Source organism: Tenrec ecaudatus, chromosome 12, assembly GCF_050624435.1.
Source record: "Tenrec ecaudatus isolate mTenEca1 chromosome 12, mTenEca1.hap1, whole genome shotgun sequence".
NCBI lineage: Eukaryota > Metazoa > Chordata > Mammalia > Afrosoricida > Tenrecidae > Tenrec > Tenrec ecaudatus.
Genome location: NC_134541.1, coordinates 59,092,043 through 59,119,186, shown reverse-complemented (window position 1 = coordinate 59,119,186; position 27,144 = coordinate 59,092,043). Strand labels below are relative to the sequence as shown.

General features: G+C 41.5%; 1 protein-coding gene across 2 annotated transcripts in view; it reads left to right on the top strand.

Moving 5' to 3' along the window:
• Positions 1 to 27,144, top strand: part of NTM (neurotrimin) — a 577,270-nt gene that overhangs the window by 388,254 nt on the left and 161,872 nt on the right. For both annotated transcript variants that reach the window (XM_075527880.1, XM_075527879.1), the window contains exon 3: positions 23,277 to 23,402. In XM_075527880.1, the coding sequence (XP_075383995.1) occupies positions 23,277 to 23,402 (126 nt within the window). The remainder of the gene's footprint in view (positions 1 to 23,276; positions 23,403 to 27,144) is intronic.

Genomic DNA, 27,144 nt, shown 5'->3' with positions numbered 1-27,144 from the left:
AATATGTAGAATCTTAGAGGCGATTGTTAGGAATTTTTCAGTTCAATCTAAAAAGTAAATTAAGAAACCATTGAAAGTGCTTAAGAAAGGCATGATCTGATCTGATTAATTGATTTTTATAAGAGTATTATTGACATACCATAGTTTAGTGGCTAGAATATATTAAAGAGAGCCGGGAAATCATCACCACAATTTTACAATATTTCCTGCATTTTTGTACTTATGAGCTCTACAGAAACTATTGTTCTAGTTACTTTGTCTATGATTTACAAGCTCTGGGTTTCATATAAAGAAAATAATACCCTCCAGAAAAGAAAAAGAAACACAGAAAAACCTCCATTCAAAAGAAAGCAGAAATTAATAAAAACTAGAACAAATAAAAACTTAGTTTGATTGCACAAAGTGCTAGCAGATTTTAAAACTTAACCCAACTCTATCTGTTTTAAATCCCTTTCTACTGCACCCTGTCTGAAGACAACACTATTCTCATCCTTAGTCAGTGGGCCTGTGGAATGCAGCAGAGACTTAAACCAGTGGAGACGCTTCTAACGGTTTTGCAACTTTCCCTGCCATCCACAGCCGGCTGAAAACCGAGAGTTCAGAAAGTGAGCTCTAATCCCTTCCCCTAATCTCGGATTTCATGGTTTACAATCCTTGGACCACACAGGCTGGTATGGTTCTTCTTTGGGGACATAGCTGACGCCTCACTTAGATGGCTGTTTGTTTTAAGCAAGCATTTAAGACCTCAGATACTGCTCTTTCTGATAGCCAGGCACCAAGATTTATTGATTTTTATTGCTCCAGTGGTACTGCTATATCTATATAGTATTGCAATATATATACTATGTAATAGTATTGCAGAGAAGTAATGATGGGAGGCTGAACCTGGGCAGTACAAGTGAAGATAACAGTGTATGTTAAGGTGAAGGTTGTTTTACAGATGAAGCCTATAGAATTTAATAACTAAGAGTAGAAAGTGGCAAAAGTAAAGAAGAATTACTCTGGTGTTTTTGCTGTATTAGCAGGTGATGGCATTTTTAAATAGGACGAAGTGCTCAAGGAAGGGAAGAAGTTTTCCAGAGGTAGATAAGGAATCATGTACTTTGCCTGGGATGTGTCTACTATAGCTGCCTCCTGAACAATTTAATTCAGATGACAACCCAAACCAAACTCAGCCATTGAGTCCATTCCGACTCAAAGCAACCCTACAGTAGAGGGCGGACATCCCCTGAGACTGTTATTCTTGACAGGAGTAGAAAGAAAGCCTTGTCTTTTTCCTGCGGAGCAGATGGTAGTTTGAAACTGCTGTCCAATGTGTAGCCCCAACACCACCAGGACTCCGAAGAAAGATGATAAGTTGGCTAAATTGTTATTCATTGTTATGTCCTTAGAGTTGTTCTAAGCTCGGCATGATGCAACTTCTCCTGGAAAGGGAGTTCTTTGGGAAAGAGCATTGAGATGTCCTCTTTTTAAAGAAGAGAAAAATGAACTTCAGAAAGATGATGAAATATACCTATGTCCACTCAGCTACTAAGTGTTGAGTTTAGTATATGTGTGTGAAGCTCAGAGGAGAGTTCGGTGCTTAGAGGCATGCATTTTGAAATCACAAGTTTTTGTCAGTCATTAAGATCACTATGTAACATAGTACAATTTCAGTTCGCGAAGGGGGCCCAGGATCAAGCAGTAGAAGCCTCTAACATTAAAAGTTTGCAGTTGGAAAGGACAGTGCTATGATGAAAGTAGAGAACTTACGGATCAGACATGCATCCACTTATGTTCCTAAAACACTCAAGAAGAGGAAGACCTGGGAATTAGACCCTCAGTGAAGTAATATGAGGCACCTTGAACTTGGATATGCAGAAATTGGGGCAAACATTCTACTTGGAATAGTAAAGATGTGCGTATGCATGTTTTTATTTCTGAATCTATGTGCTAAGTATTGCACATAAGTATTTCAATGACTCTTCACAACAGCCTTGCTATTATTATTGTATACACTTTGCAGAGAAGAGACCATTACTGTAATAAATATTCAAAAGTGTCATTTTTTTTATGTGTGCTGTGTCTGCTCTGACACAGAGGGACCGTATGTAGGATGGAATGAAACACTGCCCGACCTTGTTTCCTTCTAACAAGTGTCGCCGTGTTTCAATGCATTGGCACAGCTACTTTGTCACTCCAGCTCATTGAAGGTCCTTGTGTTGTTGTTGTTATTGACCCTCTCCTTTACCTAGTAGAATGTCCCTTTTCAGCAGTTGGTCTCTTTTGATGATGTGCCTAAAGAAAGTGAGACAAAGTATTGTGTTCATGTTTTAAGGAACATTTGGGCTGTACTTCTTCCATGACTGGTTTGTCCATTCCTCTGGCAACCCATGGCTTATACAATATTCTTTGCCAACACCACAAAGTTAATATGTCAGAGTTCCTTTTCATTTTCTAGATTTTACACATTTTTGAGGGAATCAAAATAACGTGACTTGTATCAGGAGCACCTTAGTTCTAAAGGTGACAGACATCTTTGATTTTTAAATTTTAAAAAATGTCTGGCATCACATTTTTCTAAAGAAATATGTCATTTGATTTTTTTACTATTGCTCCCATGGGCTTTCTTTGTTGATACAAGTGTGATGGAATCCTTGACAACTTCAGCCTCAATGTCTTTATTGCTTATCTTATGAGAATCTTTGTTTTGTTCATAATCAAGTGTAGCCTACTTGAGTCTGTGCATACTTTGTTCTACAGTCCAAGATTTTGGTTATAATGGTTCCATAGAAATTTGAACATAGCCTTAGTATATCAATTAGTTCAGATAAACTGATGTGGGAGTTCAAGGATAGTCCAATACTTCAACTCTGGTCTTTCCTCTGTCCTCTCTAAATGGAGGGAGCCAGCAAACTTGTGAATATTCATTAATTACCGTTCAACCAGCCAACCAGTTTTGATTAAGAGATGGTTCCATGGAAGAAACAAGGCTAGGTGCTAATGAGACAAAAAAGAAAGGATGTAATGCCAACCTTACAAACTTTTATATACTAATGAGAATAATTTATGTATCATTATATGTACACACATGGTAACAAGTCACCAAAGTACTTAGGAATCAAAAACAAAACCCGAATGCACTGCCACTGAGTCGATTCCAAATATTAAGGTCCTATAGGAAAAAGTAGAACTGCCTTTTGGTTTGGTTTGGTTTGGTTTGGTTTGGTTTTCAAGGCTGTGAATCTTCACAGGAGCAGAAAGCCTTACCTTTCTTTCTCCCCTGGAGTCTCCGGGTGGGTTTGAACTGCGAGCTTGCAGTTAGCAGCCCAACACTTACGCCCTTATGCCCTCAGGGCTCCAGGAGGGTGAACAGTTTTTCAAATATGGGATTGGTAGGGAGTTATTTGTCAGAGGTAACATAGAAGAGGCTTCTATCGACTAATACAATAGCATGATCTAAACCAGCAAGAGTGACAAGTGAGAGTCTAGTAAGAGACCAAAGACACATCATAAACCAGACCACGGACTCAAGAAGGGGCAGAGATGCTTTGCTGGAACAGTCATAGTTGATGGTGACTAATATGACGTGGTTGTTAGGTGCCCTCAAGTCCACTCCCATGCCATCTTCACAATTGTCATTGTGCTAGAACTCGCTGCTAAAACCACTGCGCTAAACTGTCTCAGGTTCTTCTCTGGGGAGGTGTCTCCCTGGTAACATGTTCGAAGTAAGGCACTCTCACCATCCTCCTTTCTAAGGAGCATTCTGATGGTACTTCTTTTATGCTATATTTCTTCTTCTGGTTTTCCAGGGCACCTTGAATAGTCTTCATCAGCACCCATAGTGCAAATGCATAACGTCTGCGTCAGTGTTCCTTAATTGCTGTCCAGCTTTCACATGCATAGGAGTTGATTGAAAATGCCACGATGTGCATCAGACACACATTAGTGCATCTTTGCTCTTCAGCGCCCTAAAGAAGTCTTCTGCAGAGGATTTGCCTATTGTAATATATCCTTGGATTTCTTTGGACTGCTGCATCTGTGTATGTTGATTGTGAATCCAGTCATATGAATCCCTTGGCATGTTCAATCTTTTCTCTGTTTCTCGGGATGCTGTCTATTGGCCCTGTTGTAAGGATTTTGCTTTTCTTTACACTGAGTGCAATCATCCTCAAGGCTGGAGTCTTTGATCATGATCAGCAAATGCTTTAAGTCCCCTTCACTTTCAACAATCAAATTTGGGTCGTATCTCAGGGCGTTCGGGAGTCTTCCTCCAATCTCAATCCTGGTTCCCCTTTTATATAGTCATGCCTCTTAGGTGATTTACTCGACAGACCCATTGCATACATATGGTGAAAGGATCCAACCCTACCGCACATCTTTCCTGGTATCAAACCATGAAATATTCCCTGGTTTTGTTTAAACAACTGCTTCTTGATTTTTGTACATGTTTCCATGAGCACAATGCCCTTTGCCTTCTTTGCTGCCCTTTCAGTTTTTCTGTTTAGCTCTTTTACTTCACTATTTCTTCTGTATTCCAGAGCAAGTTTCAGAGTCTCTTCGGATACTTTTGTCTTTTCTGTCATTCCTGTATTTTAAAAAATAATTTTATTGGGGGCTCATACAACGCTTATCACAATCCATACATACATCCATTATAAAGCACATTTGTGCATTCATTACCTTCATCATTCTCAAAACATTTGCTCTCCATGACGATGCCTCTTTTGTAAAAAATCTATTCTGCCACTCTGTAGCTTTTATTCTTTTTAGCACATTTGTACATTCATTGCCCTCATCATTCTTAAAACATTTGCTATCTACTTTAGCCCCTGGCATCAGCTCCTTATTTTTCCCCTCCCTCCCCACTACCCCCTCCGCATGAACCTTTGATAATTTATAAATTATTATTTTCTTATATCCTGGCCTGTCCGACATTTCCCTTCACCTACTTTTCTGTTGTCCGTCCCCCAGGGGGGAAGGTCACATGTAGATCCGTGTAATCAGTTCCCCCTTTCCAACACCCTCCCTCTACCCTTCCAGTATCGCCACTCACACCAGTGGTCCTGAGGGGATCATCAGCCCTGGATTCCCCGTGTTTCCAGTTCCTATCTGTTCCAGTATACATCCTCTGGTCTAGCCATATTTTTAAGGTAGAATTGGGATTATGATAATGGGGGGAGGAAGCATTTAGGAACTAGAGGAAAGTTGTATGTTTCATCATTGCTACATCACACCCTGACTGTCACGTTTCCTCCCGGAGACACTTATGTAAGGGGATGTCCAGTGGCCTACAAATGGGCTTTGGGTCTCCACTCTGCACTTCCCTCCTCATTCACAATGATATGATTTTTTTGTTCTGTTGATGCCTGATACCCGATCCCTTCAACACCTCTTGATCACACAGGCTGGTGTGCTTCTTCCATGTGGGCTTTGTTACTTCTGCGCTAGATGGCTGCTTGTTTACCTTCAAGCCTTTAAGATCCCAGACAGTATATCTTTTGATAGCTGGGCACCATCAACTTTCTTCACCACATTTGCTTATTTATCCATTTTGTCTTCATGAATTATGTCAGGAAGGTGAGCATCAAAGAATGCTAGTTTAATAGAACAAAGTATTTTTAATCATCTTTTCATTCCTTCATGCATGGTGTTCTAGATAGGATCTCACAGCTCATCTAGTCTCTGATCATTAGTGTTCTATATGTTAACTATAACAATAGGGTTGGTATTAAATTTTAGAGGATCTTGAATGATTAAGTATGAACTTTTTATTTTATTTACTGGACACATATGAGTAATATTCCATAGAAATTCACCAGGCAGAATCCAAGAGAAGATATATCCCAGGGGGGTAGATATTCTTGATATTTGCCAAGCATAGTAGAATAGAGTTGTTTGTCATATGGTTGAATGTATCAAGAGACCGACACTCAATTTTTTGGTTTTTATAAGGCATGGATCACAACTGTGTTAGCTCGGGTAGACTAGAGAAACAAATCCAGGGAGGCTCATATGCGTGTACCAAAGAGCTTTATATAAAGAGTAATCGTACACTAAGAAAACATCTCAACCCAGTCCAGACCAAGTCTACAAGTCCAATATTAGCCCATATGTCCAATGCCAATCTATAAAGACCTCTTCAGACTCATGAAACACATGCAATGACGCTGAATGCAGGAAGATCACAGGCCAGTGTGTGGGATGTCTTCTGGATCTGGTGGCATTATAAGCATCTCAGCACTGGCAAGGGTCTCCACATGGCTTCTCCAGCTCAGGGCACTAGTTAACTCCATGTGTTTTGTCAGCTGCAATGTCTCACTTGGACTGAGCCGGTGTCCCGCCTCCAGTGAGCCATTTCTCTCCTTTGCACTTCCAAATGAGGTCATCAACCTGAGATCTGATTGACAGATTAAATTCCACCCTTTCATTCATAATACTCAAATTGACAACAGATTATATAACTACCACATCATCTATTTCTGCTTACTTTTCTGTAATTGGAAATGTCTTAGATGGAGTGGCCAGATGGGTTGATCATCACAGATAAATGAGCATTTAGAGATGTCCATCTCTGGTTACTCTTACTGCTAAAGGGAGATGCTGGCTCATGAAGCAGTCAGGTGCCCCCCACTTCTGCAGCAAGCGAGGAGAAGTCCTTTCCTGAGTGATGCGAGGGAGCAGATGGACTCCTGTCAACACTCAGCGACTCCCTGGTGGGCCTACTTCTGCCTGTGGTGAACTGATGAAAGATAAAAAGAGTTATTGTCAAATTCCCAACTTGCCCTTTTTGATATAAAGTTCACTTGTATCTTTTTTTTTTTTAACTTTAGTTGCTAATGCATTTTGTCCTCCAGAGTATGACAGACTCAGCTTGCAGTGTAGCCTTTAATTAGTTTCTGGATGATGACATCTCTACTGAGAAGCAACTGGTGTGTCCCTCGAATCTCGGGGGTAGATGAAAGAATCTAATAAAGACATTCGGCATTTCTAGGTGATGTGTTTGACAAGATTTGTATTAACAAGAAGGCATGTTGAAGCTCTCTTCTCTCCCCAGCCACATTCCTTGATCGCCCAGCACTGTGACATTTCACATGTGTATTAACAGCGCCATTGCCATTGTTCTCTCCGGAAACGTGTAGCTTAAAACAGATAAGTCTGTGTTTCCACCTCTCGGGCTAAAGGAAAAGAGGCTGCACCTTGATCTGCTTACCAGCCAGCACTTTTTATGAGGGATTTAGTGGCAATGGGCCTCTGAACAAAAACATCCTTTAAAACCAACTGACAAGCTCCCTTGAATGGTAGTAGGACCACCTCCTGGGCTTCAGGATTCAAGGCCATTTAATGAGATGTTTCTTCCACTTGCCCAAGTTATTCTGAAATTTTATGGGAGAAGGGAGTATATAACGCAAGTTTTCATTTTAGCATAAGCAATATAAGTACTCCATTGTGGTAAAGATGCAGAAACCCCCCAGGGATAATTGCGCTCTCTCTCTCGCTCTCTCTCTCTCGCTCTCTCTCTCTCTTTCTCTCTCTGTCTCAACTTCATCTTGCAGGTATCTGGGAAAGAAGAGAAATTCTGTGAAATAATTTCCACTATACTGCAGTCAAGGGGTGGAGGGGGGCTGTAAGGACTTCATATGACCTCGCACTGCAGTCAGCACAATTCCCTGCTGCATGTGGTTTCATAGCTTGTGTTTGAGTGCTTAACTACCAGTGCTTTTAGGCAATTAGGAATTAAAGTGCCGATGACGCCATTGAGGCAGCTGAGAATGTAAGTGAGCTTGGCACTGTTGGCAGCCAGCAGATTGACAGCTTGAAAAAAGCAGGGTTTCTGCACAGCTGAGAGCAAAGACCAGCTGGCAGGCAGGCTCCTCTCTGCTAGTTGCCCCCCATTTGACCTCAATGGGACTACCTGGGAGAAGGGACTGGCTGACCTACCTACCTGGGTGTCTTTAAATGGCTGGAGAATATTAGTAAAGAGAATCAACACCAGGAGTCTAGGGATTTTGATGACATGCATATGCATCGTTTAATGTTTCTGTCCATGCATGTATGTATCGTGTCAAGTGTAAAGTCTGGAGTTTATCTTGGGATAGGATACAATTTCACAGGAATAGCCATTGTGGAAACACAGGCTATGTTGTTGAGACCATTATTCTCTCATAGATAGGTTTCTGAACAAAGAATATTCCAGGTGTACGGTTAGGGATCATCCAGATCTGAATAAACACAACCCCTATGAAAAATGGAGTCATATCCCAGGAGCCTCAACCCCAAGTCTGAAAGCCCTAAAATGAGTCATTGCAGCCAAGGCTGGAGATGCCAGGGCGCTCTACAGAGCGCCCTGAGCTTGAGGGGCTGCCTTGCACTCCTCTGGAGCTTTATGTTGCTGATTCCAGAAAGCCTCTCTGAAAGAGAGGAACAGCTGAAATAGGTTTAGGAAGTAATAAAAATGGTGCTTTTTATCACTTAACTTACCTTCCCTGGTCACTTGGGTTTCCTGTACATCAGCTGCATCTCTGCTTTGGAAAGGAGCCACAGGAGGACTGTCAGCTGCAGGGACAACAAGAACAAGTAACCGTAATCAAGTCTTGCCCTTGAGTCTTAAAGGATGTGGCAAGGCGGTGACTGCAGGGAACTACTTGCCAGAGACACCTCCTGGTGCGCATAATGGGTTGGATCAGAAACATGGAGCCAGCTCTTGTCTCTGGGATGGCTGTTAAAGAACCATGAATATCAGATGTTTGTAGGCACTCTAAGACAGGCTGGCCAGCACTCCGGGATTAGTTTTAGCCACAGAGAGTTTTACTGCTTACCTCTAACATACTGCTGCCTGCATTCTCTGAAATTCCCAGGGTGCCTGGCAGTTTACTTATGGTATCAATTCTATCAGATCCCTGGGGAGTGTTGGAGCATTAGCCCCAAGGTCAGCGATTCAAACACATCAGCCACTCCACAGGGGAAAGGCAGGGCTCTCTGCTCCCATAAGTGTGTCTAGTCTTGGATGTAAAACCCTGTGCAGGGTCGCTATGAGTTGGAATTGACTCAATGGCAGTGCATGTTCAATTGTACCTATATATTTCATGTGATTCAGAAAACGCTGTAGGCAGAGGTGGGTGCTAAGGGGGTACTTTCTAACTTGGTGGCTTTAAGTGTACTATGAGCTATGAAGAATCTCAATTTCCTGGATCAAATGGAAAAATATTTTTTAAATGACCTAGTATTTAATAGATGTTCAATAAATGACTTTTCCTCCATGAAGAAGAAGCTGATAAAATCTAGCAGTCTTCCATTTTCTTCCTCCTTCTTCCTTTCACAAATTTATTTGAGGTCATCAGGTTTATTGGTTCCCTTTTCATTGATATTACGGTGTCTTTTCAGAATCCCTGTTAAAATTTTAGCTGACCTTATTGGTGTAACTACAAAAATTTTGGCAAGGGGAATCGTGCCTGACGTGTGACTGTGCCCATAGGAAACACTTGGGAAAGTGCTTGCTTAGACGTTGTTTATGGTCTTTTCCTCCGCACACCCTCCCTCTTTTCTCCGTTCACTGAGAATGGTGTCGTGTTCCAGGATAAGAGCTGTCTCTGTCTGGGAACCAATGAAGCAAGTTGCATGCTTTCAATTGAAAAGCATGTGTCATTATCCTTTAAACGGAAAAATGCCGGGATTGCAATTCAATTCATATTATGATTAGCAGTAATTCCCACTTGGCCCTACATGCACAATTGGTGAAGAGATGTCTTACTATTATAGTGGTTGTTGACAACCCTAGTGGAGTGCTTATGGTTGCAGGTAAGTTGCTGTGAAATTCAATGTATAATCCTATGCTCAGAGCAGGCAGCATGGAGGAAAGAGAAGCCATGGTGTTTCCTTTTTTCCTGGTGGGTCTCTGTCAGGAATGACTACACTGGGTGGGTCAGGGAGCGGAATTCATAAACACTTCCTGCCCACATTTCTGGTTAATGCTGAAAGGAACAAATCCCAAACTTCAGAACCAGTGGTTTGTGACTAATCTAGGATAAATCACTAGCTTGTCTCCCAGGGCTTCATAAGTTCCTAGCAAACATGAATTCTTTTAAAATGGAGAGAGAGAGAAAATGAGATGGAAGAAATGACAAACGAGCTCTGTTAAAAACGCAGAAAGCAATCCACCCCCGAGGTCATGTCATGAAGGAGATCCCAGTTTGCGAACCCTCATTCAGGGTTTTGAACAGACGACTATGGAATCAGATCTTTCCTTTCTGGAAAGTTAAAGCAGACGGTGCAGTGCTGGCTTGGAAGGAGTTCTGGTGAGCTGGGCTCCCACTTGCTAGTTTCTACCTCTTCACTTAAAGCGTCTATTTGGCCTTCAGTCGTTCCTCACTGCTACATTGTCCTTGATTAAGCTCCACTAGGCATCCTATGCCCTTCTCTCCATTGATTTAGTTCACTTGTTCCCTTGTCCCTGGGTTGTTTCCCACCCTGCCCACTTCTTTTCTCCCACCTCACCATCTCCTGTATCCTCCCAGATCCATTGGTCCTGGTCTTTTCATCTCTGAATTATTTATCCCTCCCTTTTGATGGTGGGAATAGGGGAAAGTAAAAGGAAATAGAGGAAACAACCAGGGGACAAAGGACATTTATAGGGGTCTAAATACAGGCATGTACATATGTGTATATGTGTGTATGCATAAAACGAGAGGGGAATAGAACCATGTACTCATATCTATATGTTAAGAATAAAGACTGAAGAGGGACATTGGGCCTCAATTCAAGTGCTCTCTCAACACAAGAACAATTTGTTCTAGCAACCTGGCATTCTGTGATGTTCACCTTCCCAACGCAACCGCTAAAGACAAACTGGGTGTATTAGTAACTGCGGTGAAGAAAGCCAATGGTGCCTGACAGTTGAAAGATATAGTGTCTGGGGTCTTTAAAGGCTTGAAGATAAACAAATGGCCATCTAGTTGAGAAGCAACAAAGCCCACAAGGAAGAAGCACACCAGCCTGTGTGATCATGAAGTGTTGGTGGGATCAGGTACCAGGCATCTAAGACCCAAAACAAAATCATGCCCAAGGTGAATGGAGGGTGAGGGGCATGGGGTGAAGACCCAAAATCCACCTGTGGACTATTGGACATCCCCCTACAGAAGGGTCACAGGGAAGAAATGAGCCAGTCAGGGTACAGTATAGCACCAATGAAACACACAACTTTCCTCTAGTTCTTTGGTACTTTCTTCATCCCCACTATCATGACCTCAATTCTACCTTACAAATTGAATTAGGGCAGAACATGCACACTGCTACAGAGAAGAGCCCACAACACAAGGGATCCAGGATAAACAACCCCCTCAGGGCCAACAATGAGAGTAGAGATACCAGGAGGTTTAGGGGAGGGTGAGGGAGAAGGGGAATCAATTACATGGATCAATCTATAACCCCCACCCAGGGAGACAAACAATGGGAAAGTGGATGAGGGGCAACTTAGGAAGATATAAGCTATGAAAATCATAATCTATAACTTATCCAAGGGTTTATGAGGGAGAGCAGGCAGGGGATACAGGGGGAAGAAATGGGGAGCTGATATCAGGGCTCAAGTGGGAAGAGAATGCTTTGAAAATGATGATGGCAGCATTAGTGCAAATGTGCCTGACACACTGGATGAATATATGGATTGTGATAAGAGATGTAAGAGCCCCTCCCCCAACCAAATTATTTAATTAGAAAAAAGTAAAAGCTTCCATTTGTCTTCAAATCACTAGGACACTGGAAGTACTGACTAGTATATGCTGTGTTGAATTTGGGGGTTTGGGGGGCTGCCCATCTTAATATCTAAGCGAAACATATCTGTAGCACCCCACCTTCAGACATTTTTCCTCACTGCCTTCTGGAGGGATGGTGTGCAAATCAGTCTTACTTGAATGGTATTTTGTGTTCAGAATGCATTTTCCAGATTCTTCTATGACCCACTGACCATCTTTTTTGAGGGAGGAAGAGAAGAGTCAACATGTGCTATGCACCTAGTGAGGAACCCTCATGATGCAATAGTTAAGTACTTAGCTGCTAACAGAAAGATTGGTTGTTCAAATCCACCAGCTGCTACATGGGAGAAAAGACGTGGCAATCTGCTTTCACGAAGATTATGACCTTGGAAACCCCTTGGGGAGGCTCTACACTGTCCCATGTGTTCATTGTCAGTGGAACTTCACTCAATGGCACACCACAACAGCATAGCTAGTCACTGTGAGGTCTGAATGTGATACTTGGATTCTAATGTGCAACATGGGTTATTTTAAACAAAATACACACACACACATGCACGCACGCCGCCAGACCCCAACCGTGGAATGTGAGTCTAACACATAAATATTTTTATTGAAAGGAGAGAAAAAGGAGGGATTCACAAAAGCTTTCATTGAAAATAAGTCAAATAAGTACCTGACACAGGAGATTCAAGGGCAGATATAGTCGTTATTTCCCTATTATCATTCGGGGACAGTGAGGAAGACCTGGTTCAATGCAGGAAGCAGTAGCCATGATTGCTTCTTTGGCGCTTTCCTGGAAGGTGTCAACTCTGAGTCAGGACACCTGGCGGAGATGAGCAGGAGAATGATGACCAGGGAGTGCTAAAGACGGGGAGAGGAGGAGAGTCACTTATGCAAATTCAGGAAGCCTCCTCCCTGAAACTCACGAAACCTCCTGTGTGCTCTTATAACGTAGAATAGCACGGAGCAGATATGAACAGAAGGGGCTTCCTTTGCCAAAAGCCATGGGGTGCAGATGTAGAAGAGGGGGTGTGGTTGAGGAACAGGATGTGCGTGATACTGCTGAATGAATTTATTAAGCTCTAAGGTACACTAGGTTGTGCTTCTGCACTCAAATAGGATAAAGCACACATTGGATCCGGGTCCCAGCTTCAGCACTTATTAACTGACTCACCTTAGGCAAATTTTTAATCTTAGTTTCTTATCTATACATAGGCATAATGATAGAACTATTTCGTAAACCAGAGAAGGCATTCAAGTGCTCAGTAAAATGTCTCATGGACAACAGAGTTCACAACGTGTTGGTGTCTAGAAATATATACATGTTGATGTTTCTGTTTTCTATTTATTTTAATTTGCATACTTAAGGTTTTCGGTGTGTTTGTTATTTTTGTAACTGATTTAAAGAAGGTGAGGGACCACACCGTGTTTCACCTACTCATTCTGGAATAAGCCCTTGACAATTCCGAGTACCAGCGCCCTCATCTGTGAAGATGTGGAGAATCATCACAGTGATCGCATTTGTCTGGGACTCTCACTGAAAGTTTGGTGTCCCAGGAAACCCCTCAATTTCAGATAAACTGGAATGTGTGGTCATCCTAGAAATAATATCTACTTGGGAGGTTGCTGGAGAGAGAAAAATAAAGGTAATATATGCAAAGTACCTGCTATGTGACAGGTGTTAATAAATGGTAATTACCAACATTACTATAGATGCTGAGAAGCCTTGGGGGATATTTAAAGATCCTGAGGAAATTCGGTCATTTCACCTAATTTTAATTCTCATACATCCTTTTAGAAACACTAATTCATTCATTCAAGAAATGCTTCCTGAATAAAAACCGTGGCAAGTATTGTAGTGTGTGCTGAATCCAAAAACGAACAAGACGGCAAATGGTGCATTCTCTTTCTTTGAGAGAGGCAGAAATGGAAACAATGAACAGTCTAGGCTGACGCGTTATCATGTATAAAGGGTGATCAAGGCGACCTTCTTAGAGGAGGTGTCTGCTCCTCCGGGAATAGAGCAGTATAGCTGATCAGAGGGAATGCCAGGCTGGGTGGTTCAGAGAGGAAAGCAGGCCAGTAAGTGGCCCAAAGAGAATGCCATGGATAGATGTGGAGAGGGAATTAGGGCCCGATTCACAAAGGACACAATAGAGAAGACAAGTAAGGAGGCCATCTTCGAGCTCAGTGACTAAGCCACCAACCACTACTGATTCTGGATGAGAGAGGAAGGTTTTCCATTAAACTTATTTCTCTTGAACTTCAATGTATTCCCAAACAATCCTATTCGGTAACAGATTTTTCCTGGAGAAATAGTGACCAAGGAGAAACAATGCGACCATCTACACAGTGACATCCACTTGACTGCAGTTTTCTGATAGATGTTGAGCGGTAATGAGCCAGCCATTGGCTGCGGCAGGAATTCAGCTTTGTAATTTTAATGACAGGAAGACAGCAATCCCAATACCTTGCCTGCAAAGCAGTCCTTGCTGGGAAAACTGTCCTCCTGGATTGAGTGACACACGCACCTCAGATTCTCATGGACTAGACCAGCAAGAACCACCACCAGCAGCAGCAAGGGAAGCCAATCTGAGATTCATGTATCTCTGTTTCCCAGAGTGACCACCACCAAGAAGCTCCACTATATTCTTACCCAAGAAAGCCCTGCAGAACTTAATAAAGCTTTCAAATCTAAAATTGATGGGGCCATCTACTTTTAGGTGAAAAACAGCTAATATGTATTTATTAATGACATCATTATTACACCTGGGCAGTAGACGCTGATCTCATAGTATGGAAGTTTCCTTTAATGTGGTTTTAATAATGATCTCATTGAATTATTTATACATAAGAATTAAAATCGAACAATAGATTCCACTTAACCTACGGTTTTAAATACGAACTTCTGTCCCGGGTGTAGCTCATTCACCTGCTGCCGCACTTCCCACACCTATCCTAATCTTTTCTTGACTTTCCTGATCCCACAGATGCTGTGTTTACCAGAGTCAGAAGTCAGCAGCCAACAGAAGCACTGCATAGAAAACTGTAGAACCCGTTAGATGGCTTTTGTAAAGAACATGCATAATTTTAGCAAATCTCATTTACTTTTCGAGTCTCAGTTTGCGGCCCTCTGCAGTTTCCAATCTGAATCTTTAGACTGTGATCTAGATAGAAATCTCAATCATATAATAAAGACAATTGTTAATAGGATACTTCTGCCTTACTGTCCTTACCTTCCAATCAGTGTGCCTAAAATGTATTCAGATGCATAGTCTTCCCGAGAGAAGAATGCTTTCTTGCATCCAGGGATCTGCTGGCGTAGTCATTCAACTGCTGTTGAACAAAAGATATTCTTATTTTACTCCATTCACCTTCTTTCCACGTCTCGTCAACCATCAAGTACATCGATGGTTTCCTTCGGATGACCCCAAAGTCATCTCCTTCCATTTTCACCAAGGCCAACAGTTAATCCAAGTCTTTAACAGTAATCTTGGTGATTGATTTCCCCTGACCAGTTTTTGCTTGTCTCCATTCATCTGGCATATTGTTCCAAGATTATTTTCCATAATTTACATTTTTAAAAACTCTTGTTCTTTTCATCCTGAAAATAATTAAATTATCTGTCATTGCCGACAAAGCACACTTAAAATCCAGGACTTACCCAGTCAGACTTCTCAATAATCTGGCACTAATATACCCCTTGAACCTTTTATCCCATTTTCCATTGAGTTGATTAAAATTTATTGACTGTCCATTCTGTGTTAGTACCACATATATGCATTTGGCAACCATACATGACATTAAACTCTTTTAGGACACTTCATATTGCTGGGGATACTGTAAGTGTATTTTATAAACTTACTGTTTAAAACATCAAAACCATATGCAGTACATATGGTTATTAACTCTATTTAATAAATTAGAGAAATTGGGCTCATGTTAGTTAAGAAACTTGACCAAGAAGTTGCCATTGTCCTGTATAGACTCTTGCAGCAAATGTATTTCATAAACACAGTTTCTTGATTTCTGCCTTTCCGTTCATACTGAGAATTTTGTCTAACTTGAAATGGCCTTCTTGTTCCTCCTTTGTTCACATCCAAACTAGCTAGACTCCTGATTTTAGGTGATCCCCCCTCCTACTCACAGATCTCATGTCTGTTTATACCTTTAATTTAAAACGTTATAATCACCATTCTATAGTTTAGGTCGCATGATTATTCAACCAGTTGGAATGTTTACTTCTAGTTTATCAATTTACTCACAGATTTATATTCATAGAAGGAAGTGTGTATACAAGGGAACTTCAAAAACCTTATGGAAAATTTGTGTTATTATTTCATTTCATATTTATAAGCTTTTAGATAAGCTTCCTTATATTCCCATATGCAGTTCATATACCTAGCACATTGTTGTAGATTATGCAGTAGCCTATGAAATCTTTATTGAATGAAAGTTGCTTCAGCTTCTTGAAGCTAGTCTTCCAACATATAAATCTGATCACATAAATGATAGTATGTTCCTTTTCCTACAGTGCCTTTCCTCCTAGTCTCCCCAGATATGTTTAAGGTTTACTTACCTTAGAGAGATGAGCTTAGGGGTCATGTATCCACAAAGTTTATTACAGCACCTATCAAGGCTGTATTAGTGTGTATCTTACTATAGCACTCTGCTCATCTCTCTGTTCCAGTCATGAAGATGATATGGTTTTTATTTAATCTGTTTTAACATCCTATCCAGTGAACTCCTTAAGAAAAAGATTATGTCTTATTAGGTTTTGTGTTCCTCATGCTTATCACAATGCATTTTACATAGAAAGGGACAATTGGATATCAGTGATTAAAGGAATATAAGAGCCAACAAATTAGTAAATGGATAGATAAAAATAATCCAACTCAATTGTAGGATGTGTCTAACATTTTACATGATCAGAAGAGTTAAGATACAAAAGGTATCAACAGGAACAATACAATAATCTAAGTAGCCTTTTCTAACAATTAGCTAAAGTTTCCTTGTTCTTAGGTGCCATACTATGGCCCCAGCTCATAGAGAACCTGTGTACAGCAGAATGAAACACTTCCTGTAGTGCAGCATACTCACAATGTTTATGTTTGCACAGTTGTTGTAGCCACAATGTCAACTCATCTTATTGAGGGCCTTCCTCTTTTTCACTGGCTGTCTACTTTACCAAGAACAATGCCCTTCCCCAGGAATGGGTCTCTCCTTGTCTCACGTACTTGTCCAAAGTGAGACAAAGGCTCACTATCCTTGCCCCTAAGGATCAGAATATGCTGTCTGTATTTATTCTAGCTTTTCTAATGATTTGCTAAGAAATGCTAGATTGTATGAAGAAGAGTGCAGCATCTAGATTGGAGGAAGGTTTATTAAGCGCCTGCAATATACAGATGACACAACCTTTCCTGCTGAAAGTGAGGAGCAACGGAAGCGCTTGCTGATGAAGATCAAGGACTGCAACCTTCAGGATGGATTACAGCTCAATGTCAGAAAGACCAACATCCTCACAACTGGACCAATAGGTAGCATCACAACAAATGAAGAAAAGTTTGACATTGTCAAGGATTTTGTTTCACTTGGATGCACAACCAATGCTCATGGAAGCAGCAGTCAAGAGATCTAAAAATGAATTGCATTAGGTAAATCCTCTGCAAAAGACATCGTTAGAGCATTGAAGAGCAAGGATGTTCCTTTGAGGACTAAGGTGTGCTTGACCCAAGCCACAGTATTTTCCATTGCCTCATACACGTGTGAAAGGTGGACATTGCATATGGAGGACGCTAGAAGAATCGATGCATTTGAATGGTGGTGTTTGAGGAAATTATTGAAAGTACCATGGGCTGCCAAAAGGACAAACAGATTTCACCTAACAACAACAGCATCTCCTTACAAGACAGAATTGTTTGTTCTTTGGCAGTCAGTGGTGCGTTCAGTATTTGCCAGCACCACAATTCAAACACACAGACTCTTCGTCAATCTTTCTTATTCAATGTCCAACTTGCACTTGCACATGAGACAATGGAAAATGCCATGGCTTGAGTCAAGCACAGTTATTCCTGAAAGGAACATCCCTGCCCTTCAATATGCTAAAGAGGTCTTGAGTAGCAGATTTACCCAATACAATTCTTCATGTGATCCTTTCATTGCCCCTTCCATAAGCTTTGATTGGGGATCCAAGCAAGATGGAATTCCTGACAACTGCCACCTTTTCTCCATTTATCATGATACTATCCATTCCAGTTGTGAGGATTTGGGTCTTTACTTTGAATTACAGCCCACATTGAAGTCTGCAGTCCTTGATCTTCATCAGCAACTGTGTCAAGTCCTCTCTTTCAGCAAGGAAGGATGTGTCATCTGTATTTGGAAGCTTGTTAATACGTCACCCTCCAGTCATGATGCCACGTTCTTCTTCATACAAGCTAGTGTCTCTGATTATTTGCTTAGCAAACAGATTGAAGGAATGTGGTTAGAGGACACAGCCATGATATACACCTTTCCTGACTTTAAACAATGCAGTATTTCCTTGTTCTGTTCACACATGTTGCCTTTTGATGAGTACAAGGAAATGCGCACACGCACAATGGAATGTTCTGGAGTACCATTCTTCACAATAGCATTCCTAGTTAGTTGTAGTTCACACAGTTGAATGCCTTGGCATAGTCAATAAAATACAAGCAAATATATTTCTAATATAATCGGCTTTCAGCCATGATCTGTCTGACATCAGCAGTGATGACTGGCCCATTCCTCTTCTGGAAATGGGCCCGGACCACTGGCAGCTTCCTGTCAATGTACCGCTGCAACCATTGGATGATCTTCAGCAAAATTTTACTTTCATGTAATATGAATGATATCATGTTATAATTTGAACTTTCTGTTGGGTCCTCTTTTTTGGAATGGGTACAAATATGGATCTCTTCCGCTCAGTTGGTCCCGTAGATGGATTCCAAATTCTCTGGCATAGAGGAGTGCGTTTCCTTATAAACATTAATTACCAAAGACAGCATCATTTTGATTTGATTTTGAATACCATCAGTATTTCTAGAAGTGGCCACCTAGAATAGAATATCTCTAGTCCTCTAATAGCATATGCTCTTTATAAATGTAGTTCTGATGATTGGAATTGTACTTCTGATGAAGCTCACACAGTGCTTTGTCATGAATCGACTTCTTTTCCAATCTACCTAGGAGCAATGTGCCAAATCTGAGCTATAGTCAAAAGCAGAGTTGGAAAGATAGCAAGAATTTTCTGAACTTCCCCTTCATGAGTTGGATGCTTTTCAGTTGTCATGGGAGGGTGGTGGTGAATCTAGATGTATCTTCCAAACATGAGATATGATTTTCTTATTTAATATACTTACTCCACTCACAGGTCTGGCCCAAACCACCTTTTCTACTTGGGGACTGTCCATTGTTCTTTAGTGTATGATTAGCAGATTAACTATCACGTAAGAAGCCAGGAAAATGTACTCCCAATAAGCCCTTCCAAAGCAAGAGTAATTCATTACCCAGTTTGATTTCCACTTAAAATGTACTTTAAGCACAATTCCAACTACAAACCCTAAATCACCCTGTGTGCACAAAGTCCATCATTTATTTTATTTTATTGCATGGTATTGGCATGACATAATCCCTTGCAGAACATCTCAGAGTGCTTTACAGATCAATAAATTACTTACCTGCACAACTGAAGTAGTGGATGCAAAGTCAGTGCAGACATTCTGCAGGCAGCCTGTCCTCTGAGACAGAAGCAAATCTTGTATAATTGCCATAATGGAACGGAACTTAGGCTAGGCAAATATAGGGCTTGGGGACATGGTGGCATGGAAAATATTGCCCCAGTTAAAACTGTGAATTAAGTACCTTGAAAGATTTGTTTATTTGTTTTTGTTTTTTAGCATCGGTTAAAATTATCCTACAACAAACTAATTCAGAAATGTAAATACGAAGTAAACAAATCTAATGTCCAATCATAAACTTGCCGATTATCTTGATATCCTAGAAATATGCAAGCTAACTTTAACAATACAGGCATAAAGTGTAACTCTACACCTTAAAATGTGCTAGTCGGAGAATCAGTCATATCTCACCACCTGCACCACATTCACGCTCCATTTTATTCCATCTCACCAAATGCCTGTGAGAGTACTGGTAAGTGTATTTTCAAGTGCAAATCCACATGCACACACATTCACTTGCTCTATCCAAATCATATGTGGATTTGAATCTCAATATGATTAATTGATGATTGCTCTACAAAGGCACCCCATTTCTGAAAGCATAAATAGAGTAGTCAAACTCTTATTTAACATGTTCTAATCATATAATTTACAGCAAAGAAGGAAATGATACTATGAAGGAAACATAAGGAAGTTTATTTTAAAGACCATCAAGGAAGTAATTCCAGGAAGAGAGGTTGCATCTTGAAGGTTACCTGAAAAGCCGTATGGAAAGTCGTATGGAAGGCATGACAGTTCAGCCAGACTCTGAAGAATTCCAAGTATAAGTTGTTGGAGAGAGGAGTGTACGCTACCAAACACCATAGCAAACCCAGAAGGTTCAGGGGGAAAGTTGCATCATCCAGTTATTAATAATAATTTTAAAAAGTGATCCAATCAGGTGGAGTGTAGGGAAGATCCAGTGGAAAAATCGGGGTAAGAAAGAGAGAATGGAAGAGTAAGAAAATATATCTCCATGACACACTCATTTCTATGGAAAAGAAGACCCAGTACAACTAGTAGTGAACGAGTAATGCTTTTTTGTGTAAGTCCAGGTGGACTAGAGAAACAAATCCAGAGATATGTGTGGAAGAGAAAGCTTTATATCATAGAAAAATTGTATATTGAGAAAACATCCCAGCCCATCGGTCCTATATTGCCCATATGTCCAAAACTAGTCCATAAATTCCTCTTTAGACTTACACAGCACATTCAATGTTGCTGAATGCAAGATCACAGGCTGGTAGGTAGAAAATCTTGTGGATCCAGTGATGGTAGAAGCATCTCAATGCTGGCCCAGTCTCCATGTGCCTCCTCCTGCACTCTGAGTGTCTCAACAGCTATTTATATTCATCATGCCTCCAAATGAGGTCATCAAACTAAGAGGCTAAACCCCATCCCTTCACTCTTAATACCCTCAAGTTGACAGGAGATTATGTAATTACCACCATTTATATCCAGGAAAGACCAGCGTTGAAGTCCCTAGGAATCAGTTTAATGTAGTGGTTACACTCTGACCGGGGAAGAGGGACCAAGTTTCCTGTCTTCGCAGTGGGTCAGGTCACATGCAGACTAGGTTGTCTTGACAGCTTGAATGGTGGTGTCTCTGATCACCATTTCTTTAAAGAGAGGCCCTAATAAATAGAAACAAACCATTCACAGAACCATTTATTTTGCATAAAGGGAATGTGTCTCAATCATATTTATGATTCATCTCTGAGTTTGTTACATGCATGTAGCCCGTTGGGATGGTGTCTCCTCTGGATAGACTTTATAGTTCAATCCAATAAATATTTGTTGACCTCTTACTATGAATATAAATATGAATAGAACATGATTCAGGCTATCAGAAACTCAAGGAGTAGTGTATGAGAAGTACTAAGCAAATAAAAATAACATAGTAGGGTAAGTGTCAAGGATTAGAAAGTAGGATCAAAGAATTAAAGTTCGCTTTATCCACTTGGCTGGGGAACAATGGGCTTTCTACTCCTGTAAGCAGTTACCGTTTCAGAAACTCACAGGGCAATTATACCCTGTGCTATACGATCATTCTGAGTCTGCATCCACTGGAGGGCAGTGAGTTGGTTGGATTGGTTATCTGCTTGAATTCTAAAGCAACTGGCTGATAAAACAGTTGAGTAGCCACATGGAAAGCCAAACATCATATTTACAGGTGGTGAAGCTGAGACTAGGAACTTAGATACGGGACTGCAGTACCAGGAGCACACACTCAATCGTGGACTCAGTAGCAGAGTAATGCTGTTCTAGGAGAACAGTCCCTGGGAGGAGCACAGCTGAGAGTCAACTTCTTAGGTAAGGCTGATTCTCGAGCTAAAGGGTTGAGGAAGTGAGGAAGCAGATGTATGGAAAGTTGTGACTCACCAATTAACTATTTAACCCCCTCCCCTCCTTGGGAGGAGTATCTCAGGAGACAAAAAGAGTTCAAGAGTAGACTGGCTAACTGACATTCCTTTCCATTCTCCATCAGCTATCTAGAAGGAGAGAGTGGGTGAAGCAGCTGTCATCAATTCAGGTCATAAAGGAAGGGCATGCGGAGCAATAGAGATAGAAATAGAAGGCGCCCTGGTGGCGTCATGGTGACACTTTGGGCTGCTAACCGCAACAGCAGCAGTTTGAAACAAAAAGTCGATCCGTGGAAGAAAGATGGGGCTTTTTCCTCCTATCAAGACGTAGTCTCAGAAACCCACAGGTGCAGTTCATAGGGACGTTATGAGTCAGCATGGACTGAATGGCACTGAGGTTGTGTTTTTGTCTTTTTGTTTTTGAGGATGTACACAGTGTGTGGGGCCTAGAGGTGGAATAGCTGGAGTTGTCAGTGGAAATGGAAGTTGATATTTTGTTCTGATTAACTTAGTATGCTCGAATGAGGAGCTTGGATATCAAGTATGTCATAAGGACTACGCAGACTGAAGACTCGATGGCAGTGAATGAGAGGTGTTAAGGCAGAGATGTGTTATGATGAGAATTGTCTTATTTAATGAATCTTGAAAGCAGTGTGGAGGCTAGCGTGTGTGTGTGTGTGTATGTGTGTGTGTGTGTATGTGTATGTGTGTGTGTGTATGTGTGTGTGTATGTGTGTGTGTGTGTGCGTGTGTGTGTGCGCGTGTGTGTATGCGTGTGTGTATGTGTGTGTATGTGTGTATGTGTGTGTGCGTGTGTGTGTATGTGTGTGTATGTGTGTATGTGTGTGTGTATGTGTGTGTGTATGTGTGTGTATGTGTGTGTGCGTGTGTGTGTGCGTGTATGTGTGTGTGTGTGTGTGTGCGTGTGTGTGTGTATGTGTGTGTGTGTGTATGCGTGTGTGTATGTGTGTGTATGTGTGTGTGCGTGTGTGTGTATGTGTATGTATGTGTGTGTGTGTGCGTGTATGTGTGTGTGTATGTGTGTGTGTGTGTGTATGTGTGTGTGTGTGTGTGCGTGTGTGTGTGTATGTGTGTGTGTGTGTATGTGTGTGTGTGTATGTGTGTGTGTGTGTGTGTGTGTGTGTATGTGTGTGTGTGTGTGTGTGTGTGTGTGTGTGTGTGTGTGGACCCGGGAAGTGGATGGAGAAAAGGAGAATAGCCACTGCTGTCTTGTAGCGAGATGTTTTCCCATTCAGGCTCTCAGACTTCATGTTTAAGTGGGAGGGAGGATATAGAAGCTAAATTCAAGGTAAGATTTGCTTTCATGTTTAAAGACATTTCTCTAATATATTTTAGTCTCTGGCTTATTCTGCCGACTTCCATTATAAGAAAACAACAGAATATTTTACTAGGGTTATTTTTTATTATCTTTCTATTTTTTTCCTTTGCAGTATCTCCCAAAATTGTAGAAATTTCTTCAGATATCTCCATTAATGAAGGGAACAACATCAGCCTCACCTGCATAGCAACGGGTAGACCAGAGCCTACAGTTACCTGGAGACACATCTCCCCCAAAGGTAAGAAGAGTAATGTGGTATATGGATCATGTGAGAACATTTAAGATGTCTCGGCTGTAGCTAGGAAGTGGAAGCATTGGTCATTCTGTGCAAGGGTTCATTTAATTATGCAGCCTGCTGACAATGTGGTTGGGATTCTCAGAAAGATTTGGTGTTCTCTGTAATGGAAGCATCGTCTCTGGAGTTGAAGATGTCATATTTGGGGATCTCTCCAATTTCTGGAAATTCAGTTCGGTTGTCTTTGTGTGAATCGGTGGCGAGTTGTTTGGTGGTATGTTAGTGTAAGTGGTGGTATTCAGTTGGTTGTTTTAAGAGAAAGAAAACACAAACATATAAGGGCAGATAAAAGCTCTGAATGGCTATGTTTATTTTTAAACAGCCATTTCCAAGTCTGTACTTCATCACTTCTCAAAATCTAATTGCTATTTTGTTAGTTGTTCTGGTGATTTTGTTGTTCTTATTTTAGTCGATCCTAGATAACAAATAAAATTTAATGTTTTGATAAATTGTGAAATGTATATAAATCAAACTAAATGTTGTTTTGTGCTTTAATGTATTGGTTAATAAATCCTTTAGAATTTAAATCAAGGTGATATTTATCTTTAAACCAGCTTTTACTTGAAAGTAAGATGCATTCAAATATTCAATTGATCCTCAGTGCTTACAACAGTGCAGAAACTTTTCACGAAGCTAAAGATATAGCCATAGAAAAAGATACACTCTTGCTCTATGATCACACATTCTCATAAGACAGGTAATAAAAGTGAGTGAGTACACAACATAGCAGGCTGTGATAAGGGTGAGAGAATAAAGCAATATAGGTCGACAGAAGGTCAAGAAAGGTCTCTGAGAACGTGAAATTGTAGGAGATCCTGGAAAATGCCCCTCCTTTTGTTGTTGATTGCTAGTTAGTGAGAAGTGCATGTGTGCACATATGCATGTGGGCAGAAATGCATGTGTGTCTGTAACTCATAGGAAAGTGCTGGGTGAAGGAGCTAAAGGAACCAGGGTGGAGATCTGTGTGTTGTTGCAGATGGGGCAGCGAGAAGCAGTACAGAGAAAGTGATTGGCAAGGAAGAAGGATTTTGTTGTTGTGGTGGTTTTTGTTCTTTTAAAAATCATTTTATTAGGGTCTCATACAACTCTTATCACAATCCATACATGCATCTATCGTGTAAAGCACATATGTACATTCATTGCCCTCATCATTCTCAAGACATTTGCTCTCCACTTAAGCTCCTGACATCAGCTCCTCATTTTCCCCTCCCTCCCTGCTCCCCTCACCCTCATGAAGCCTTGATAATTCATAAATTATTATTTTGTCATATCTTGCCCTGTCCAAAGTCTCCCTTCACCCATTTTGCTGTTGTCCATCTCCCAGGAAGGAGGTCACATGTAGATCCTTATAATCGGGTCCCCCTTTCCAATACAGCCTCCCTCTACATTCCCAGTACTGCCACTCTCACCACTGGTCCTGAAGGGATCATCTGCCCTGGATTCCCTGTGTTTCTGGTTCCTATCTGTACCAGTGTACATTCTCTTGTCTAGCCAGATTTGCAAGGTAGAATTGTAATCATGATATTGGGGGGAGGTGGGGGGGGCAAGCATTTAGGAACTAGAGGAAAGTTGTATTTTTCATCGTTACATCATACCCTGTCTGGCTTTCTCCTCCCCGAGACCCCTCTGCAAGGGATCTCCAGTGGCCTACAAATGGGCTTTGGGTCTCCATGTCACACTCCCCCCCTCATTCACTATGGTAAGATTTTTTTGTTCTGAAGATGCCTGATACCTAATCCCTTCAACACTTCATGATCGCAGAGGCTGGTGTGCTTCTTCTATGTGGGCTTAGTTGATTCTGAGCTAGATGGCCGCTTGTGTTTACCTTCAAGCCTTTAAGACCCCAGATGCTATATCTTTTGATAGCTGAGCACCATTAGCTTTTTTCACCACATTTGCTTATGCACCCATTTGTCTTCAGTGAAAGTATCATGGAGGTGAACACACAATGATATGATTTTTTGTTCTTTGATGCCAGATAACTGATCCCTTCAGCACCTCATGATCACACAGGCTGGTGTGCTTCTTCCATGTGGGCTTTGTTGCTTCTGAGCTAGTTGGCCACTTGTTTACCTTCAAGCCTTTAAGACCCCAGATGCTATATCTTTTTATAGACGGGCACCATCAGCTTTCTTCACCACATTTGCTTATGCACCCGCGTTGTCTTCAGAGATTGTGTCAGGAAGGTAAGCATCATAGAATGCCAATTTAATAGAAGAAAGTATTCTTGCATTGAGGGAGTTCTTGAGTGGAGGCCCAATGCCCTTCTGCTACCTTAATACTAACCTTATAAATATATGTACATAGATCTATTTCCCAATCCTCATATATAAATATGTTTACATATATACATGTCTTTATCTAGATCTCTATAAATGCCCTTTGCCTCCCAGCTCTTTCCTCTATTTCCCTTGACTTTCCTCCTGTCCCACTATCATGCTCAGTCCCCACCAGGGTTACAGAAATTCCTCTTGGTTACATTACCCTTGATCATGCCCTACCAGGCCTCCAACATCCTCCTCACCACCAATTTGGATCACTTGTTGTCCCTTCTCCCTGTGTTTTTTAACACCGCTTCCTTCCCCCCCACCTCCCCTTCTCGCATATCCCCCAGAATTGTTGGCCCATTGTTTTCTCCTTCAGATTGTTCATCCAGCCTATCTTATTTAGACAGACCTGCAGAGATAATAAGATGCACAAAAATAAGACAGAGAAAAACCAAACAACAATATACAACAAAACAACAACACACCAATGACTAAAAAAAACAAAATGCAAAAATAAAGAAAACCTTGTAGTTAGTTCAAGGAATGTTTGTGGGCCTTTAGGAGTGTTTTCTAGTCCAATCTGTTGGGGCATCATGCCCTGACCCCAAAGTCCACCTTTAGCATTCCTTGGGGACCTTGCTGCTCCATTCTCTTGCTGTTCTGTTGTTATACCCCCTTAGTGTTTTGCCTCAGTGTGGCGGGATAAAATCAGGTGCAATTCCCACACTGTCTCCAGTGTCCTCTGTAGAACTATGGGTCAGTGAGGGGCGTCATGTCTCATAGTGGGGCCTCCCATGTGGTCCTCTTTATGGACTGGCTGCTCAAATTTTGGTCATCGTTTTCAAGGCCTGGTGGGCCAGGATGTGCTCCACTCTTTCCTCCTCCCCCTTAGTCAGCACCTGTGTGCTCGAATCAGATATGTCCCTCTCCCGGAGCCACAGAGTCAATGCCGTCTTTTGAAATGAATTCTTCTGGGGGGAGGGCAGGTGTCCACTTAGTAGTTGGGATTGGGGCCAGCCCCCCAGACCTATCCACTGGTCCCTACTCCATGCCAGAATCTTGCATTCATATCTTGGAGCACTGGGAAGAAGGATTTGAGGGCATTCTCCTAGAAACAACGCTTCCAGAAGAAATTGGAAGGAAGCTGGACAAGATAGAGGAAATCACCAAGTTCCAATCCTGTTCAATGAGGCATCTCAGTGACCCTCTGGGGGTTCCAAACTGTCCTCTTTCAGAGTACCTGGGGTGAGCCTTGAAACTACCACAGTGGTCAGGGGAGTTGGGTGCCTCAAGAAAAGTGTGACTTTGGACAAAGGGTATCTCCTGGGATGAGACATGCCCCCACAGCTGGCAGCTGAGGGCTGAACATGTTCAAAGTCACTCTTGGGATAAGAATGGGCCACAAATACAGAATTTTC